Below are 17,710 nucleotides of genomic sequence, written 5' to 3'. Positions count from 1 at the left end.
TACCTCCACAGTGGGCAGGGAGGTACTTACCGTGTCTTCTATCCCCTTATATCTGTTTTCCAACTTGCTTTCTGTCTTTGTCTTGGTGTGGGATTGCTCGGTTTTGTCCCGACCCTGGCCGGAGTCCTTGACTGGGAGGGAAACAGTCAAATGCATTGTTATTGTTTTGGGAGATGATATTTTTTTCCTTGTAAATCATCTCTCTGTTATGTGTTATTATATTTGTTATTTTTAATGTATAATGCAAGCATTTGAGTGTATTCCTCTTTGTTGGATTTTGTGCTTGTGTCTGGATGAGACTTATCGGTGATCTCAAACTAAGTGCATTGGTGGTATGCTTTTGGAATCTACATCTGATCCCTATTTGTTCCCAGTTCCCCTATGTCTTACTATTTCTTGGGTGCTTTAATTGTAATTCTAGAACTTTTTACTATCCCATTTTTTCCCTTTTTACTGGCGCTGATATGACCTTAATGTGTTGCAAGCGCCGTAAAACCCTTAAAAACAAACAAAACAAACACTGGGTGGGATTCCTGACCTCCCATAGTGGGCAGGGAGGCACTTACTGTGTCCTCTGTCCCCTTACATCTGTTTTCCAACATGCTTTCTGTCTTGGAATGAGATTACTTGTTTTTTTCCTGGCCCTGGCTGGGGGGGGGGGGGGGAGAGTCAAATGCATGGTTATTGTTTTGGGAGATAATATTTTTTTTACTTGTATTCAATATTGTCGTTGTGTGGTTGTATGTGTTATGTATTCAATATTATTGTCGTTGTGTGGTTGTATGTTATGTATTCAATATTATTGTCGTTACCATTAGCCTGGGATCGTGCCATCTTGGTCTCACTAGTTCATGTGTACTTGTGTAAAAATAGATTGCGGCCTATCCAGGTGGTTGAAGGCAATTGCTACAGTCCATAGCCCTACTATAATACTGGCCGAAGCACGAGGATGATTGACCTTAGGGGTTAAGGCTATCGTATTCGTAACACAAGGCGGGGAAATTGAATGCGTGATTAGGTACCGAATGTAGTCAGTAATAAAATTTTCGCCATTCTTTGTTTCGTTGTGTTCGTAACACAGAGAGGGGTTATTGAATACGTAATTAGGTACCGTGCGTAGTCAGTAATAAAATTTTCGCCATTCTTTGTTTCGTTGTGTTCGTTACACAGAGCGGGGAAATTGAATACGTAAAAAGGTACCGTGTGTAGTACCGTGTGAAGTCTGCAATCAAATTTTCATTCTTTGTTCCGACTTCACTGGTCACAACTGCTTTTTCTCCCGCTTCATTCAATTTGCTGGATTTTTTTTAATTTTATGTTTTTAATTAAGTGGAAATGTGATTATCATTGTTGACATTCAGGAATTTAGTTTACTATTTCTTTATCGGATTATTTATTCATTTTTCTAAATCACTACTTGACTTAGAATTCCATCATCATGGGAAAGAAATGCAGCACGTATGGCTGCAAGTCGGGCTATGCTAGTGCGACAGAAAAAATTCCAGTGTACAGTTTTCCTCTTGATATTAATGAAAAGTTGAAATGGGTTCAAGCCATGCCTGTTGATCAAGTGACCAAATATATTGCTAAACATTTTCCGGATTCAAAAATGAAGAAAGCAGGAAAATTTATGATACCAGCTGACCCTCCCACATATTTCCCTGACGCACCATCATCGTGTGCTGGTGTCCCTCAATCAAAAGGTAGAACAACAACAAAATCAACCGCTGCATCTAGGGTTCCTGATGAGGATCAACAATTGAAAGAATTTCGTCTGAAAGACGTATTAAAATCCTCTACATTTCCTGACGATTTGCAGAAAAAATTAGAAAATTACTCAGGTACTTTAATTTGGGGAAAAGACGATAACTTTTCTTTCCTTAGTGAATCGAGAGATGGGCCTATTTATGCTTTTTCAATTCATTTTACTTCCTTGGGTGTAGACAAACACGGAAACATAAAGGGAATTATTTATGAAGCATACGCAGGTGTCAAAAAAGTAAAGCACCCTGCTATTTGTAAAGAAATCAAATGCTGGTCACAATTCCAGGAGCTAGTTAATTTCATTTGCTCATCTATTGACACCCAGGATGACAAATTCAAATTTATTGAGAGACAAATATATCTGATGAACCTTCCAATAAACAAAAGGATATATGCAATGGATGATTTATGCAAAGCATTTTCATGGTATGCCGTTTCAAGACATCTGTATTCTCAATTGAGAGAGGTACTTCAACTTCCATCAATTACAACACTTCAAAGAGTAACGAGATCAGCAAAGAACATTGATGATGTCAAACTTTTTTCGTCTTTTTTTAATTCTAAAGAAGAAAGGAGCAGGGCTTGCATTATAATTGCAGATGAAGTTTATGTCAAAGCTTCATTAACGTACAGAGGTAATGTTTATTTATGAGGAATACCAGCTCCATGAGTGATGCACATTTTTGGTGTTGTAAAAAAAATGTATTAATTAAATTAATAAATATTTAGTGAATAGTACAAGGGCTTACTTTTCCGAATTGAAACGATAAACAAATAAATAATTAAGTAAATATAACACAATAAATAACCATTTGACCATTTATATGTAATACATTTTCATAGATTCACCCTGGCCATTGTGTCCGTCACAGGGTTACATTTACATTCTATCTAAAAGTGTAAAATAAAATCGTAGAGTATTGAAATGTTGATGACATAATTTAATATTAATATGGCATAATTTAAAAATTCTGTTTAAGACAGTAAGGAAGTATCAGATAAAACTAGAAGGAGCTTTGAATATTAAATGGGCAAATTTTGAAATTCTTCCTAAACCACAAGAGACACCACGCATCAAATCATTGACGAAAGACACAGCGTCAGCTCTGTCATGGACTTGCTATGCTTTAGCAGGTCTGTCAAAGTTTTTATTAGAGACCGATGCCTCTTATAAGCATAGCTATGTTTGCCTGGGATTTTTTAACCAAGATGATTTGGAGTGGCATTTTAGTCATTTTAGAATGTCAGCTGGTGGAAACTATTTCATCACAACACAAGAGATTTTTGCCACACATCACATTGACAAAGCAAAATTGATGCTCCAATCTTGTGAAAATCATGATGATGACATTCCTCAGCATCAATGTGAACTTTGTGATAAGCCCATAACTGACAATGAATCAACGCTCTTGGATGAAATTTATGATTTAAAATGTTCTGTGAGCCACGACGAGAAACTTACTCTTTTATACATAGGTGGTTACATCGCAATGAAACACGAGGAATTGAGAGGGCAGTCGTGTGATTATGAGCAAGATGTAAGAGTTTATCTCGAAGGTTTACAGGGGTGGTCTTAAATATCCATCTCCTCCGTTTTATGATTTCGTGAATCTTGCTTACATTTTTTTTTTACAAAAACTACCGAGAACATGTGCAGGAATAGGCTTATCAAAGTTTGGCAAGAATTTCCGGACACGTTCAACCTCAACTTCGTTCCCAAGAAGCAACCCCTAATGAGATTAGCCAATATATTTTTTAAGAGACACTGCCTAGCATTTCCATCAGAGAATAAGAGTAAAGCAACAAGAAAAGTAGCCAAATTATCATCAACATCAATGTAACCAACTAAAACATCGCCACTGTTGCTTGTTTAAGACCGCATTTAAGGTAAGATGCAATCATCATTGACACCACATATCATTATCATCATTGTCATCACCATCATCATTTGTCCCTTCCCCAATCTTTTATTATCTCCCAAACATATCTTTTTCATTGTATGACCTACCCCCTTCCCTCTCCATTTTTTTCCCGTTATAAATTGTTTTGCTCACTATAAAATTATCACAACTATCTTCATCATTTCCTATTTAACACTACTACTACTACTACTACTACCATCACCACCATCACATTGAGGTGCTTCTTTTCCACAAAACTATGTTCGTTGTTACTCATCAAAGTTCAGTGTTGACTATCAAACTGCCCACTACTGTTAAAAAGAAACAAAATCCCCAAAGGTCTCTCTCTCTCTCTCTCTCTCTCTCTCTCTCTCTCTCTCTCTCTCTCTCTCTCTCTCTCTCTTCTCTCTTTCTCTTCTCTCTCCCCCCTCTCTCTCTCTCTCTCTCTCTCTCTCTCTCTCTCTCTCTCTCTCTCTCCGTTGTTGTATTTTTAGTCCATCTCAAATAAAGTTTTGTGTACGCTTATTTCTATACAAAGCTTAACTTGCTATCTCGTCATGATTTATAATTTGAATATAATATAGACTATTTATTAGTAAATCATCCCTCCGACACGTTTAATGAGATAAATAATTACAACTCGCCTCTTACATCACTGCCCATTGCATATCGGTCTTTAGTAATTCTCACTAACACTAGACTAACACACTACCTGCACACTACACAGCGCTAGTCAATGGCCTTAACCAACTCGGCTCGATACGCGTGCGCCAAGGCCTTGACTCTTTTAGTACGCCATGCTTCAGTCTAATGCGAAAATGACAAAGGGCTGCCATATGGCTATGGTTGTTATTTCAATCAAATTGCTGTCTGTCGTATGAAACTGATCAGTGGTCACATCAAAATTGCTATAAAATCTTACAAGTGGCAGTGAAATCAGTGGCCCATCATTTTATCTGAAATCGACCAAAGATATCGCAGCCTTGGACGATCCCAAGGTCGTGTAGACTCGGAGGGAAAATGTTGCCATAGTGGAGAAAGGAAGAAACTAAACTTTGATTAATGGCAACATTTTCGCTGATCCCAAGCGTAGCCATCGTTAACATATAGATAGTTCTTAGTTGACGTCACTCAGGTCTTTGTTATTGTTTTTTGCCATCCGCGTTTATGAGTAATGCTCACTAAACTGTATTAACCTGACTATAAACGTTCATTGATACACACGGTTTTGTGTGTTGGTCTGTTATACATCCGGATGGCAATGTTTTGAGCTTCTTAGCCAAGCACATACTATCTATAGCCTGACACGAGAACCCTCTCGGACTTACAGTTTGACGTCATTTTTTAGAATTGTGTAGCGTCTAGTGAGTTGTCGTTAGTACAGCTCAAGGAAACAAGCAATTTCATTGGTTGGAACTATTGAACACAACTTGTTTTCTTTTGTGGCAAAAGACTAGCATTTTGACGTCATTTCTTGGTCAGTGTCAGGCTATAACTTTACAATGACTACGTCCCAAAGCGTTGCGATTATCCAGAATGGACTGTAACAATCTGATCTTTACAAAAACAACTGGCAGACTTTTTGTCATTTATTTAGCAAAGGCTTCCCTGGATAAAAATAGAATAAGTCGTGAAAACAAAAGTTGTTCATTCTCCTTTTTTGGACATTCAAATTTGAACCCAACAAAACGTGACACGAAATCCGTGTGGATAAATACATCAAGAATTGGTTTTATTTCCAAGTCAAGGTCAAGGTCGACCATCAATTACACTTTGTATTTGTAGATTCAATATCCGTTTTTATTTTAAAAGTTAATTTGTACACACTCAGGTTATCCTTGACACACCGACACACAAACAGATAAACATCCATACACTATGCACCCATGCATGCACACACTGTAAACGCATCCATACGCACAGATGCACGCACTCGCTCACACTACAAACGCATCCATACGCACAGATGCACGCACTCACACACACAAATATCGATTACACAGTGTTACACTCAAGCTTACATCTATATTCTCAAACAAACACACGCGCACACACCTATGAGTTCTACTCCTTTAAAATTATTTTTTTTAAAAGAAATCAATTAAAAAGAAAACCAAAATTTTGTTTTTAAGGGTTTTACGGCGCTTGTAATGCGTTTAGGTTATATCAGCGCCAGTAAAAAGGAAGAAAATTGGACAGTAAAAATATTCTAGACGTACAATTAAAAGGACTTGAGGAAAAAGTAAGACAAAGGGGAAAAGGTTCAAATAGGGAACAGATGTAGATTCCGAGCTCACACTATTAGTGTACTTAGTTTGAGATCACCTAAAAGTTTCATCCGGACTCCAGCACAAGATCCCATTAAGAGGAATACACTCATATGTTTACAAATCATATGTTAAGAATTTAAAAAATAACAGATGATTTACAAGGAAAAAAATATCTCAAAACCATAACTACACATTCGACTGTTTCCCTTACAGCCAAGGACTCTGGCCAGGGTCAGGACAAAACTATGTAATCTCATTCAAAGCCAAACACAAACAGCTATTTGATACAGGGGGATAGAAGACACGGCAAGTACCTCCCTGCCCACTATGAGAGGTCGGGAACCCCACCCAGATACAGGGGGATAGAAGACACGGCAAGTACCTCCCTGCCCACTATGAGAGGTCGGGAACCCCACCCAGATACAGGGGGATAGAAGACACGGCAAGTACCTCCCTGCCCACTATGGGAGGTCGGGAACCCCAGCCAGATACAGGGGGATAGAAGACACGGCAAGTACCTCCCTGCCCACTATGGAGGTCGGGAACCCCAGCCAGATACAGGGGGATAGAAGACACGGCAAGTACCTCCCTGCCCACTATGGGAGGTCGGGAACCCCAGCCAGATACAGGGGGATAGAAGACACGGCAAGTACCTCCCTGCCCACTATGGGAGGTCGGGAACCCCAGCCAGATACAGGGGGATAGAAGACACGGCAAGTACCTCCCTGCCCACAATGGGAGGTCGGGAACCCCAGCCAGATACAGGGGGATAGAAGACACGGCAAGTACCTCCCTGCCCACTATGGGAGGTCGGGAACCCCAGCCAGAAAACCAAAAGCTGGACAGAGATTGATTGATGACGGGTTGGTTATGACGTTAGCCATAGTATTCAATGTAGGATGACGTCATACAGTCCAGCACACACACGAAACCATCACGTCATCACCGTGGGTATGTACAGTCATATATTATTATCATCATCACCTTCATCTAATTAGAATAGCATCATATTTCTATCACGTTCTCATAAAATATTCAAAAATTCATAAATTGTATTACGATGATGATGATGATGATGGCGGTGATAAGCAATGATGATAATAATGCTTTAATTAGACACACACACACAAAAAAAACTATATATATATATAGATTAATTATAATAATAATAACAACAACAATAATGCCATGTGTTTGCATAATATCTCAGTATACGGCTTAAATGCGAATCACATTTTCCAGGAATGAACCATTTCCATTTTCAGTTCCATACACACACATACATACACATAAACATACATACACACATACAATTTCCTGCCTGCTTGGCTTTTTTTTACCAGTTTTACTCCTCGCTCCCCCTTTGATCTTTGGTCATTTTTTTTTTTTTTTTTTTTATAAGGGTTTTACGGCGCTTGCAACACATTTAGGTTATATCAGCGCCAGTAAAAAGGAAGGAAATAGGATAGTAAAAAGTTCTAGAATTACAATTAAAGCACCCAAGAAAAAGTAAGACAAAGGGGAACTGGGAACAAATAGGGATCAGATGTAGATTCCAAGAGCATACCACCAATGTACTTAGTTTGAAATCACCTACAAGTCTCATCCAGACACAAGCACAAAATCCAACAAAGAGGAACACACTCAAATGCTTACATTATACATTCAAAATAAAAATAATAATACATAACAGAGAGATGATTTACAAGGAAAAAAATATCATCTCCCAAAACAATAACTATGCATTTGACTGTTTCCCTCCCAGCCAGGACTCCGACCAGGGCCAGGAAAAAAACAAGTAATCTCATTCCAAGACAAAGGCAGAAAGCATGTTGGAAAACAGATATAAGGGTATAGAAGACACAGTATGTACCTCTCTGCCCACTATGGGATGTCAGGATCCCTACCCAGGATCTTTGGTCATTTGAGCACCAGGATTCACAAAGACAGAGTGTTACCAAGAGCACATCGTCAACTTACGATACACAGTTTGAAATCCCCTAACGAACAGTCTCGTCCAGACACCAGCACGGAATCCCATCAAGAGGAATACACTCAAATGTTTATAAAACATGATATTGTTCAAGACAATAAATATTCGAGTACAGAACAGAGAGGTGATTTATGTTTGTTTTAGAGGGTTTCACGGCGCTTGCAACACATTCAGGTCATGTCAGCGTCAGTAAAAAGAAAATTAGATAGTAAAAAGTTCTAGAAATACAATTAAAGCTCCCAAAAAAGGTAAGATAAAGGGGAATTGTTTCAAATAGGGAACGTGTAGATTCCAAAAGCACACTATCAGTGTACTTAGTTTGAGACTACCTAAATGTTTGTTTTGTTTTGTTTTTAAGGACATATCAGCGCCAGTAAAAAGGAAGAAAATGGGATAGTAAAAAGTTCTAGAATTACAATTAAAGCACCCAAGAAAAAAGTATGACATAGGGGAATGGGAACAAATAGGGATCAGATGTCAATTCCAAGAGCATACCACCAATGTACTTAGTTTGGGATCACCTATAAGTCTCATCCGGACACAAGTACAAAATCCAACAAAGAGGAATACACTCAAATGCTTACACCATACATTAAAAATAACAATTATAATAATACATAAGAGATTTGAGAGATATTATTTCCCTCCCAGCCAGGACTCCTGCGAGGGCCAGGACAAAACCAAGTAATCTCATTCCAAGACAGAGACAGCTCAGACAGAAAGCATGTTGGAAAACAGATATAAGGGGATAGAAGACACAGAATGTACCTCCCTGCCCACTTGGGGAGGCCAGGAAGCCCACCCGGACACCAGCACAAGATCCCACTAGAGAAATACACTCAAATGTTCACAGATCATATGTTAAAAATGAAAAAATTACAGTACATAACAAAGAGATGACCTACAAGGAAAAAAATATAATCTCCAAAAACCTACACTTCACATTTGACTTTGACTGTTTCCCCTCTCAGTTAAGGACTCTGGCCAGGGCCAGGACAAAAACCAAGTCATCTTCCAAAACAAAACTAGAAAGCAACTCGGAAAACAAATACAGAGGATAGAAGACATAGCAATTGACCTCCTGCCTACCTTGGGAGGTCAGAAAACCCCAGCCAGTCGGTGAGCAGCCCGATCCAAGGTAAATGTTCTACATAAAGACAAGGAAGAAAGTTGCTGATTGACACAGCCGAAGGATTTCACTAGAAAGTCACCTGGTCTGTGAGCAGAGATAACTCATGACGCCATCGAAACCTTGGGCAGTTATGGAACTTGAAGAAGAAGAATAGTCAAGGTTGCCAATTTTTTGTATATTTATGGAATTCAGAACGTTATAAACCCTTAGTATGTTTTCCAAACACGATGGTTTGCGATGGTTGTGTGTTGGACCTGCGATCTCCAGTAGTCGGTGAGAGAGGGATCTAGTAATGAATGACCTGAGTTTGAAACAAATTTTTTCAAGTTTGTGGATAGCTCATACGGTAGAGTCACGCTCTCACCGGCCAGGCGGAGTTGTCGTACCAATAAGGTCGCAGGTTCAAACCCCATCACCGCCGCGAAAATTTTTTATTCTCTATTGTCTTCTGGCACTTTTCTACTCCCTTCATCTCTTCTTGTTTTCCAATCACCTGGTAAATGGGGAAAAAGTCAATACAAAATGCCTTTTTACAGGAGTTCAGCACCCAGAAATGGGTCGGTCTGTGTTTGTGTCAAAGTTCAGTCAATTTTTGTCTCCTGAATTGAATGAAGATGGCTGTGCAGTCCCTATGGACGCTTGCCGTGAATGTGTGTGTGTGTGTTACTTCGATTGAGTCAGTCTGTTTCTATTATCCAGTTAGTAATCTACCCCCATAAATCTCTGTCTAGTGCAAGTGTTCTTAGCTTTTGAATGTCATCATGTGTGTTAGGGTGCTGAGACAGTTGGATGTTTCCTTGTGTTGTTGAAATCAGTTCTTCGGTTTTTGTTTCTAAATGAATTTGATAGTTTTTGAATTGGCAACCCTGAAGAGTCTTCAACCAGGAGGCAAACGTTCAAATCTTTACAACTATAACATGCATTATGGATTTTTTAAATGTGAGAACTACACAATATGGTCAAAAAAACAACAACAACATCCTTCTGAATGACTCCCAGCAGACGATCCAATCTGATAGAAATGTTTTTGTTTATTTTTTTTAAAGGGTTTTTACGACGCTTGCAACACCTTTAGGTTATATCAGCGCCTGTAAAAAGGAAGAAAATGGGATAGTAAAAAGTTCTAGAATCACAAGGCACCCAAGAAAATGTAAGACAAATGGGAATTAGTTCAAATAGGAAACGGATGTAGATTCTAAGAGCACATAATCAAAGTACTTAGTTTGAGATCACCTATAAGTCTCATCCAGACACAAGAACAGGTCCCCACTTAGAAGAATACACTCAAATATTTACATTTTAAATTCAAAATAAGAAATATAAAAATATATAAAAGAGAGATAATTTAGTAGAAAAAAAATATCATCTCCCAAAACAATAACTGTACATTTGACTGTGTCCCTCCAAGTCAAGGACTCCCACCAGGGCCAAGACAAAACCAAGTAATACCATTCCAAGACAAAGACAGAAAGCAAATTGGAAAACAGCTATACTATAAGGGGATAGAAGACACAGTACGCGCCATCCTTGCCCACTACTGGGGGGGGGGGGGGGGGGGGGGGTTCATGAATCCCACTCAGGATTATTTATTATTATTAGTAGTAGTAGTAGTTGTAGTATTGTTGGTTTTGTTATTATCATTATTATTATTATTATCGAAATTATTATTATTATTATCGAAATTATAATTATATCGAAATTATAATTATTATTATTATTATTACTATATAATTTATTATTATCTTTATCATCATTATTATATTATTATTATCATCATTATCATTGTTGTTATCATCATCACCTTTATCATTGCTGTTATCATCATCACCTTTATCATTTTAACAACTGGCTGTGAATCACACCTTACCCAATTTGAATCACGGCACCATCATTCAATTCTATGTTCCATATACGGCACCCTAATATTTAAAAAACAGAACTAAACGCAGAACGCGGAACGATTCAGGATCAAAACCCTTCTTCAGCCAAAAAAAAAAAAACCAACAAAAATTGAAAACACGAATACATTACTGACACAAACGGATCGACGACGACAAAGACACATTGGGCAGGTCACATGTCCCTTTGTGTAAAAATGTTGTAATAAATAACAATGTGAAATTGAATGGAAGCTTCCGTTTAATATACGAAAACAGATGAAATGGACGTTTCGGGGTTTCCCCTTTATCACCAAACAAGATTAATGAAAAACTACAGACGAATGAGTTGTTAACAACACCACTACCACATTATCTCATTCATCTGTAGAGTTTCATTCAACCTGTTTTGGTGATAAAGGGGAAACCCAAAATGTCAATTTGATCTGTTTTTGTAATTAAACTGAAGCTTACATTCAATTTCACATTATTTATTTCTTCGAGCGTGGAGCAGCAACATTTACATCACCCTGTAAAAATGTTGGAATGTCAAGGACAGGCTGTACATTTCTCTGCTGTCAATCTGGGTTTTTTTGTTTTTTGCTAACATAGTTATATTTTCAGTGGGTTTTTGTTGTTGTTGTTGTTGTTGTTGGCTGGAGAAGGGTTTTGAGCCTGAAACATTCCGTGTTTGGTATTTAGTTCTTTTTTTTTTTAACTGTTTAATTCACTTTTATTTATTAGTTTTTAACAATCTGTCATCACGTTATTAAACTGGTTTGGGTTTTTGTTTTGTTTTGTTTTTTCTTAGAAAATATATTTTTAAAAAATAAATAAATAAAACACGACACATTTTCAGATGGATCAAATCAAACCATTTATACATTCATGTAGATATTACTTATAAAGGGTGGGGGGAGTGGTAAACATTCATACATTTGTCACCCATGCACAAAGGTTTAAATGTAACCCATCCTGTGAAAATGGTATTACATCGGAGTACACCAGATTCCATGAGGGGATTTAAAAACTAAAATAACAAGGAACTGGAAATGTTGAGTTTTTGTCCGTTTCTGGTCGTGATCAGGATTATATTGGATTTTTGTTATCTTCGATTTTCTCAATTACAAACCAAAACAAAACTTCAAGAAAAGTCTTTTTTTTTTGTTTGTTGCTTTAGGTCTTCCAACACAATTGAGGTTATATGAGAGACCGCTGAAACAAAAAAACAAGCAATCTAACAAAAATAGTACAAATGTAAATCAAAATCATAACCTAAAGATATCATAAGCTAAATTATAAATAACCAAGAACAAACAGGCAGAAGATTTACAGAAAAAAATATATCCCCTGTCAAAAATACAATCACAAACCAAAGAAGCAGGATAGGCTAGTAAAGAGAAGAAGAAACGACATCACTATCGGATCGTACACCCATGCGAACATCATAGGTATATGGTTCAAGGGTGATGCTCCCATCCAACCACCCGCCATGAAAAGTCTCCTTGTCGAGTCTTGAATTTCAATATCAGGGATGTCAATTCAGTAGGCAAAAATTTACTTAACTTTTACAAAAACATTGAACGATCTCATTCTGAATGCTGAACTCCTGTAAAAAGACATTATGTATTTACTTTTTTCCCATTTAGCAGGTGATTGGAAAATATACTGAGGGCTTATAACGTACCGAATTCCGTAAATATACGGAAAATCTACCTTGTAATTTCAGCATCTAAACAAACCTGTCATAAAACGCAACAACACTTGACATAAAACCTGGCACACACAAATGTAACACCATTTTCAGATGATGGGTCACAACAAGGTGAGATAAAATCCATCCACTCCACGACAAAGTCATCCATGGATATCGTCCATTGCACCGATTGTCCAATCACAAAGAGATACACGGTAGATCACCGAGAATGTTGGGAAAGGCCATCACGCCGTTTATTGGAAAATATATTTGAGGTGAATTAAAAATTGGGATTGATGCCTTATGATGAATACTTAGAAAATGGCGGCAGGGACAGGAAAACATTTATCTTCAATTTCTACATCTCAAAACAGAAACAATCATAAAATGGAAATAGAAGCTGTCATTTAATTGACGTACGACTGCGGACGTTTGCTGTTTTCCCTTTGTCAAAAAATACCCCGATGAATGTAACACGACAGACGAATGAGAAACGAGACAATGGCATTATAAAGTCAAATCAATTTTCTCTCATCCCTCATTTGTCTTTAGTGTTCCATTCATCATGTTTTGTTGACAAAGGGGAAACCCAAAACGTCCACATCTTCTGTCTTTGTGAATTAGATCAAAGCTTCCATTCCATGTCATGATTTTTTATTTATTTCTCCGAGCTTCAAGCAGCGACATTTGAATGGATTCAAACCTCCAACACTCCAATGAACACCACAGATGTGGAAAGATTTGAAACAATTCAACTTGACAAACGTCCCATTAATATAAATAAAAACTGCTAAGACGGTGTGTACACTAATCTAATTCAGACATCACAAACTCTCACCGCATCCCAACACTTGTAAATGTCCCAATGGCATTGCGACTAACTTTTCAAAGAGCTAAAACGGGACACACTCACAAATGGGACACACTCACGTGCACAACTGTCTGGACCAAAAACTGGCAGAATGTTACGGCTGTTATAAAAATTAGTCTAGATTTAGAGATACGCTCTCTATTTCTCTGCTCCTTGTTTTAATTCGCCACTCAAAAAGTCCAAATTCTAAGACATGCCAGGGCCATTCCCTTAAATATAAAAACTATCAAATATTTCTTAAAATAAATTCTTTTTCTCCAGATTGTCAAATCGGAAGAGTCCCCAATTTATCTGGCCAGTTGGCCGTTATGCAATGGGATTGATATAAATAAAAACTGCTAAGACTAAGACTGTGTGTCCACTAATCTAGTCCAGACATCACAAACTCTCGTCACTTTCCAAGGCTTGTAAATCGGCGAAATCTGCCACGTCCATCCAGCCAGCGTCGTTGTTGTTGCTTCTTTCCTCATCTTGACTGGCACTGTCGTCCTCCACCCCCCTCTCCCCACCACTTCCACTGCTACTCTCACCACTGACAACGGCGTTGTTTCCACTGTTACCCTCACCCCCCTCGGCACCCAGAGCTGGGGATAAAGAATAATAGACAATGAATTTAAATCACTGCAAATATCTACGGCAGATTTGAAGAAGAAAAAAATGTAAATATTGAAAATGTAACAAACCCTTTAGTCATTTGTCTGTTGATTCATTTTAGAAACAATTTTTGTCATAACAAGTTTAAGTGGGTGAATTAGTTTTAAAACTTAAGGAAAACGTGAAGGAAAAAAAAGATAGATAGATAGAGCAAGGCAAACCAACCCACCGACAACAGCTGTTTAAGAACTATTGTAAAACATAAATTGTAGGACGTGTGGAGAATGCCATGAAGCCTCATGAGGAACAAAACAAATTTTAATATTTTAATCTAAAAACTTGTTTTTGTTTTGTTCCTCATGAGGCTTCATGGCATTCTCCACACGTCCTACAATTTATGTTTTACAATAGTTCTTAAACAGCTGGTGTCGGTGGGTTGGTTTGCCTTGCTCTATCTATCTATCTTTTTTTTCCTTCCCCCCCCCCCCCCCCCCCCACTGTTGCCTTTTTACATTTATCATATTTCAACGAACTTTCCCACATGATCCTATTTTGGACCTCAAAGCGAATTAAAATATAAGAACTCATACTGGCTGGCAAGTCTGCACATTCTGCCATTAACTTTCATTTTCAATCATGACTTTGAGATGCTCATGAAGTTCTCAAATTGGAGCCGAAATAAATTCTATATTCCATAATTTTGCGAATTTTTCGTAGTAGTAAGCAGGTCTGCCTTGGTCAGGGTTGGGACCACAGACAAGAGAGAGAACCTTACCAGCCTCTTCCTGCTCTAGCCTGGCCAAGGGATCGTCCTCCTCATCAGCCACGTAGTGTCTGTCCACGGCCTCTTTGATCTGGTTGTTCAGGCCTTTGGGGTCCAGGTCCATCGCCCATGAGAAGTTGATCATGGCCAGATGGGTGTTTCCCAGCTTCTTGTGGACCTGGCAACAACAGTCGCAATTAAAACCTCATTCATCAACATGAACGGCATTTGGATACAGCTAAAAAAAATTTATATAGAGCAATATCCACAAAACATGCTCAAAGCGCTTTACAAGGTGTCTCCAGCCAACAGCAACACTTAACATGTAGGACGTGACATGATGCCTGTAAGACAATGATACAAATATTTTTCTGGCAAAAACATTACAGTTTACGATCAAGTACTCCTTTTACACTGGAGTAATGTGAGTAAAGAGCCTTTTCTAAGGACTCAACCATGATCGGCTCAGAGCAGGATTTGAACACAAGACCTTTCAATCCAAAGGCGAGTGTCATACCACTAGGCCACGAAGCCACACATCAAAACCAATGCCAGGACAGAAGGAATTCATTTTTCAAACATCAAAATTTTGACCAAAAAAAACCCCAACTATTTCCTCTAAACATTGAAGATATCAAGTCATGTACGCAATAGATTGGTTGATGTAAAAGGTAGTGAACAAAATGAAATTTTTAAAATTCAAAAAAGGACAAAAATACCAAACACGTAACATTTCAAGCTCAAAACCCTTCTTCAGCCAACAACTGTTACAATACAAAAATGATACATATTGCCACTTAAAATGATAAAAATACGATTTATAAAGAAAGCTGACTGCACTAGCATTGAAAGCCAAATAAAAAAAAAAAGATGGCATAGGCTGGGTCATGTGGACAGAATGGAAAAATGGTCACTTCCCAAGATGGGAAGAGAAAGCGGGGAAGACCCAAAGAAACCTGGCAAAGGACCATGGAGAAAGAATTAAAGGAAGCAGGCCTATCCTGGAATACAGTCACTGTAAAAGCAGCTGATCACAAAAAATGGAGATGTCTGGTGGATGTCCTATGTGCCTCAAGGCCCGAAGAGGATTCAGTAAGTAAATACAACTGGCCACTCATCACAATGTTGATGTCTGGTTCACGTTGATCTCATTACCATTAAAATAAATTGCCTCAAAGTTGATGGCATGAAAAAGCACAAACAAGGGAGTGTCCACAAACAAGGGAGTGTCCACAAACAAGGGAGTGTCCACAAACAAGTGAGTGTCCACAAACAAGTGAGTGTCCACAAACAAGTGAGTGTCCACAAACAAGTGAGTGTCTACAAACAAGGGAGTGTCCACAAACAAGGGAGTGTCTACAAACAAGGGAGTGTCCACAAACAAGGGAGTGTCTACAAACAAGGGAGTGTCCACAAACAAGGGAGTGTCTACAAACAAGGGAGTGTCCACAAACAAGGGAGTGTCCACAAACAAGGGAGTGTCCACAAACAAGGGAGTGTCCACAAAAAAGGGAGTGTCCACAAACAAGTGAGTGTCCACAAACAAGTAAGTGTCTGCAAACAAATGGGTGTCCACAAACAAGTGAGTGTCCACAAACAAGGGAGTGTCCACAAACAAGGGAGTGTCCACAAACAAGGGAGTGTCCACAAACAAGTGAGTGTCCACAAACAAGGGAGTGTCCACAAACAAATGAGTGTCCACAAACAAGGGAGTGTCCACAAACAAGGGAGTGTCCACAAACAAGGGAGTGTCCACAAACAAGGGAGTGTCCACAAACAAGGGAGTGTCCACAAACAAGGGAGTGTCCACAAACAAGGGAGTGTCCACAAACAAGGGAGTGTCCACAAACAAGTGAGTGTCTACAAACAAGTGAGTGTCCACAAACAAGGGAGTGTCCACAAACAAGTGAGTGTCTGCAAACAAATGGGTGTCCACAAACAAGTGGGAACAGTAAACTTGGATGACTTGCCCCTATTTTGTTGGATATCATTGAAGGGTAATTCTGCATGAAACAAATCCGGAGTCGAATCACAGATTAATATAATTTCACCCAATTGACAGCTGATATGTGAGGGTCTGATTTTTTAAAATATCAGAACTCGGATAATTGAAATGTGTTGGAACGGGTTATTCTCAAACAGTGCTGAGTGCCTGTACAACTATCAACATTCAATAGACATTACAATATTCATCATCGTCATCATCATCATCATCATCGTCATCATTGTAATCATCATCATCATCATCATCACCATAATCATCATCAACACCATTACCACCACCACCATCATCATCCACACCATCCTACCACCACCACCACCACCGTCCCCATGTGTCCCATCCTTACCTTTCCCATCAGGAAATAGACCACCGATTCTCTAGGAATGATTTCTTTGAGAGATTCCAGTTCATCCAAGGCTTCCTGCAGACGACAGGCAAACATTACACCCAATTAACGACAGGACACAATTAACACACAATTGACACCAACCCGAGATCACTAATTACCGTTACAACCTTGAGGCCAGTGACACCAGTGAGGTCAGTGACAGTAACACCAGTGAGGTCAGAGACAGTGACACTGTTGAGATCAGTGACAGTGACACTGTTGAGGTCAGTGACAGTGACACTGTTGAGGTCAGTGACAGTGACACTGTTGAGGTCAGTTGTCATGTTAAAAGTTGCTGTTGACAACAGCAGCTTCTAATAGTGTCACACTACTATGTTATGACGATCTATCCAGGAGGCAAACCACAATCGTGTACAGTCACAAACCCGGCCAGATTTGTCACAACACAACGTTAGACTTGATGCTCTGCACTTTTGGGCTCTAGATCACAACGGGTAC

The 17,710-nt window shown here is 38.7% G+C and overlaps 1 protein-coding gene across 2 annotated transcripts in view; it reads right to left on the bottom strand.

Annotated features, from left to right (window-relative positions):
• Positions 1 to 11,642: 11,642 nt before the first annotated feature.
• LOC144958661 (cell division cycle protein 27 homolog) overlaps positions 11,643 to 17,710 on the bottom strand; it is a 38,211-nt gene continuing 32,143 nt past the window's right edge. For both annotated transcript variants that reach the window (XM_078890780.1, XM_078890781.1), the window contains exons 18-20: positions 17,210 to 17,284; positions 14,874 to 15,039; positions 11,643 to 14,088 (exon numbers count right to left, since the gene is read on the bottom strand). In XM_078890780.1, coding sequence (XP_078746906.1) covers positions 13,883 to 14,088; positions 14,874 to 15,039; positions 17,210 to 17,284 — 447 coding nt within the window. In that variant the 3' untranslated portion in view covers positions 11,643 to 13,882. The remainder of the gene's footprint in view (positions 14,089 to 14,873; positions 15,040 to 17,209; positions 17,285 to 17,710) is intronic.

The sequence above is a fragment of the Berghia stephanieae genome, chromosome 13 (genome assembly GCF_034508935.2).
Source record: "Berghia stephanieae isolate SIO BIC M18660-M18661 chromosome 13, UCSD_Bste_1.3, whole genome shotgun sequence".
NCBI classification, from domain to species: Eukaryota; Metazoa; Mollusca; class Gastropoda; order Nudibranchia; family Aeolidiidae; genus Berghia; species Berghia stephanieae.
Note: the sequence above shows the minus strand (reverse complement) of the source record. Positions and strands in the feature narration are given on the sequence as shown.